Source organism: Setaria italica, chromosome IV (assembly GCF_000263155.2).
Source record: "Setaria italica strain Yugu1 chromosome IV, Setaria_italica_v2.0, whole genome shotgun sequence".
NCBI lineage: Eukaryota > Viridiplantae > Streptophyta > Magnoliopsida > Poales > Poaceae > Setaria > Setaria italica.
In genome coordinates this window covers 15,372,261-15,376,159 of record NC_028453.1, presented here as the reverse complement: position 1 = coordinate 15,376,159, position 3,899 = coordinate 15,372,261, and the positions used below count along the sequence as shown (strand labels likewise).

General features: G+C 39.4%; 1 protein-coding gene across 1 annotated transcript; it reads left to right on the top strand.

Moving 5' to 3' along the window:
* The first annotated feature begins 2,045 nt into the window (after positions 1-2,045).
* LOC101782832 (salicylate carboxymethyltransferase) lies at positions 2,046-3,446 on the top strand. Its single transcript, XM_022826092.1, has 4 exons — positions 2,046-2,066; positions 2,190-2,591; positions 2,692-2,958; positions 3,090-3,446. Exons 1-4 carry the CDS (start codon positions 2,046-2,048, stop codon positions 3,444-3,446), a joined length of 1,047 nt encoding a protein of 348 aa, XP_022681827.1.
* The last annotated feature ends 453 nt before the right edge of the window (positions 3,447-3,899 follow it).

The following is a 3,899-nucleotide window of genomic DNA, read 5'->3' as shown; positions in this document are numbered from 1 at the left end:
CCAACAACAACAAGAAGTCAACAACTCCTGATGCAGGCCGGCAAAAAAAGGTAATAGAAGCAAGAGCAGGCGCTGTTGCATTGCTATCGAATCGTTTATACATGCTCAACCCGATGGCTCTCCTTGTTGGCATGTTCTGGGATTTGAACATGTGAGATCAACGCATGGAGCCCTAGCTTGCCACCTTATCGTAGCCATATATATTATTGACGGGGCCTGCAAGGTAAGGCTGGCCGGCAACTTGTTCAGTTTAAAAATATGTGGCGTCTCTAACTGTTCGGTTTTGTTCAGATGGATCCTAGTACGGTATTTATACGAGGAGAGCATCCTGTTTCTAACATCCATCTCAGACAGTTGGACGAACTGTCCTGCCAGTGAACCATGGCTGCCAATCCGAAACAAAGTCCACATGTAACTCTAGGGCAAGGGGAAACAAGTTATGCTCGCAACTCGACCTTTCAGGTGTGCTATAGCTTTCCTATGTCATTATTTTTATGTCAATTATATGTTATCGATTATATCATGAATACATGGGTCTGAAGTCTGAACCAATGTTCCTACTGTTGGTTTCATGATTTTAGTGATCAGATATCTTGATTTATCTTTTCCTTTTTTATTAAAACACGCAATACTGAAGGAGATTAAGACTCTCAACTTGTATTAATCGTGATACAAAAGGATACATATATAGGCCTCAAGCCAGGATACAAAAGTAAACCCTAATGGACCTCATATGGGCCGGAAATACAAAGTCTAACAAATACGTCACATGTTTGTTGGCTGCTGCTTTTCCGCGAGTTAGGGCATGGCCAACGGCCCGATAACAAGTCTCGCTAGTAAGCCACGACAAGATCTTGCAAAGCCCACGGCAAGATGACCGCCGGCAGCGTTTTGGATCCCTAGCTAGTTGAGGTTCAGCTCCGCATCAACAACGCAGACGAGTGCAGAAAAAATCATCCAACTAAAGAAAACAAAATGAAATCAATCCACATGAACAAGAACGGAAAATAATTTCACTGTATCCGAGCATGTGCATAGGCACATAGCTTCGTAAATCTGAATTATAACAGGATGAAAGATGCTAATTTAGCTTGAAGCATATCGGGTCTAATTCGATGGTTTTGACAAGATATTCATGGTGCAATTTAATTTGGAGATTAGAGTCATTTATACTCCCTCCGTTTCAAATCGTAGGTCGCTTTTCCTTTTCTAGATATATATTTTTTGTTATACTCATAGATATAAGTTATGTCTAGATATATAGAAAAAAATTATATATCTATAAAAGTTAAAACAACCTATATTTTGGAACGGAGCGAGCATTATTTTTGTTTTAGACCTAATATTGTGTCGATTTACTAGTGTCTCGGTCCTCATCCTTTTAAAGCAAAGCTAGAACCTGATACAATGTGTAGCTCTCAAAACGATATTTGATTGCGTGTTTGTTTTATATTTGATTGCGTGTTTGTTTTATCAAAGATAATACCATTTCCCCCAAGTCAAGTTGCCCAAAAAACCGCAGTTACACCCATTAAGGTTAAACTTCTTTTCTTCCATGTTACTCATTATAGCCATTACCCAAACGAGGTCTTTTATGGTGCACTGTACTAAGCTACACTAGGTATGAAAAAAACTAGAATAAAAATATCCAATGGTTGAAATTAATTGTATATTATTAAAGACATCACCTGTGATATGGTTGTGATATGGGTAGTATATGTGAGTAGTATAGGTGGTATAAGGATATTATAGGAAAAGAATAGAAATGTAATATATTTTTCATTTGATAAGGTTACCGTGGCCCATTAATAATTTAGTAATATTTACTATACTAACATTATTACCCTTACAAATGGATGGTTACATCTTCTATGTACTATATACTACTCTAAGTGATAGTATAGAGCACCATAAAAGAGCTCCATGCCTCCACCCAAAGATATGTGTTATATATTGAATCGCGCTCCGTTAGAAATGAAAATGGCCCAATAAACAGCACGTAGATGTTTGGACCAATGAAATGTTTGATCCAATTACTAGTTGCCATGCGGCGAGTATACGGTACGGTAAACCAATTTGTGCACATGGTAAATTGGGAATTTATATATTAAGCTATTCTCGTTAAGTGGACTTTTTTAAAGTTTTTGAGAAAGAACTATATCTGAATTTTACATGGCTTTTGCATGTAGACAACTGAGCAACAAAGAATGAAAAGTTCCATAGAGGATGCCATCACAGGGTTGCTTGGAACTGCATCTACTGTCCCCAACAGCATCCTGATCGCAGACTTAGGCTGCTCATATGGTTCAAATGCCCTTGCTCTTGTCTCGACTGCTGTCAACGCCGTCCTCTGCAACTGCATGCAGCATGAGCAGCCACTACCGGAGGTATGTGTGCTCCTAAACGACCTACCAGGCAATGACTTCAACAGTGTGGCAAAGAGCATAGCTGAGTTCAAGCAAAGCTTTGAATCTTTCCCTCCCATCGTGATCAATTCTGGTATGGTTCCTGGGTCATTCCATGCAAGGTTATTCTCTAGGGAATCCTTGCATCTCATCTGCTCGTCGACCAGTTTGCATTGGCTATCCGAGGTAAATTATTGAGCATTTATACATCCATCAACTTGAATCAGGATTCATATTGCATTCACCAATGATCCTGGTCATTCGAGAACTGTATACACTTGAGCAGGCACCGGAAGACCTTGTGAAGAGAAGAATACCGATGTATGACTGCGATGACAATCTGAGGCGAGCAAGGAGTGGTCTAGTGCTCGACGCGTACTCTAGACAGTTTAGAAAGGATTTTACGCAGTTCTTAACTGTTAGAGGCAAAGAATTGGTCCCTGGAGGCCGTATGGTTATCTCCTTATTTGGCAGGTGCTCTGATAACCCTGCATCTATGGCTACTCATGCATGGGAAATCTTGGCCTCGTCTTTAAATGACATGGTGTCAAGGGTGAGCTGGTTTCTGCACCAATATATACGTTCTCTCGGCTCCTTTGTGTTAGTCTCATGTTTGAAGTACGTGATACCAAACAATAAACTAAATATTTAATTATGCTCTTGTTTCTCTTATTTTGTTAACAGGGCGTGCTCAACAAAGAAAAGTTTGAATCATTTTACATACCTATGTATGCTCCTTCTGACAAGGAATTGAGGATGATCATCCAAGACGAGAGCTCTTTTTTAATCAACAACATTGAAGTGCACAAACCTCTAAGTGGCATCGGTGAAGTAGTAGTAACCCCAAAAATGATTGCATTAGCAATAAGGTCTGCACATGAGGCCATAATATTGGAGCATTTTAATTGCTCAGCCCACATCATGGATGAGTTAGTGGAGACTCTAGTCGGGCAACTGAGTTCTGGTGGACTTAATCGTATGGTTTCTGAGATGCCACTTGTTTTCCTGTGTGCGTCACTCACAAGGAAGGCCTCATTATGATCCACATATACTTTAAGAACTTTGAAAGCTGCCTTAACTTTCGACATCATGTGTTTCTTATGTTTTTATAGCCTTTTGAAAGCGTTGTTAATGAAATATAGTGGTCAGCTTTGTGCTCAAGCTATGCAATGACGAAGACTTTGTGCATGGCCGGACTCAGATGGATTTGATTTCAATTATTTCAATAGGACAAATGCAATCATTTGCCTGTTTATCACTGTGTAGCACAATGTAAGATTGCAATATAACATCTTTCTATGCAAGACACAATGCCACCACATACCAGCAGCTGGTTTGATCGAAATGTAGTGAAATCAAAATCAAAGAATGTTTGTTTTCAAATTAATGACCTATGTTTGCAATAATGCTAAATTAAGTTGTTGACAATTTGGATCGCCAGATACTTGGATATGTAGGATCAAAGCCTTCTAGTCTAGTTTCAGAGTGGATTGA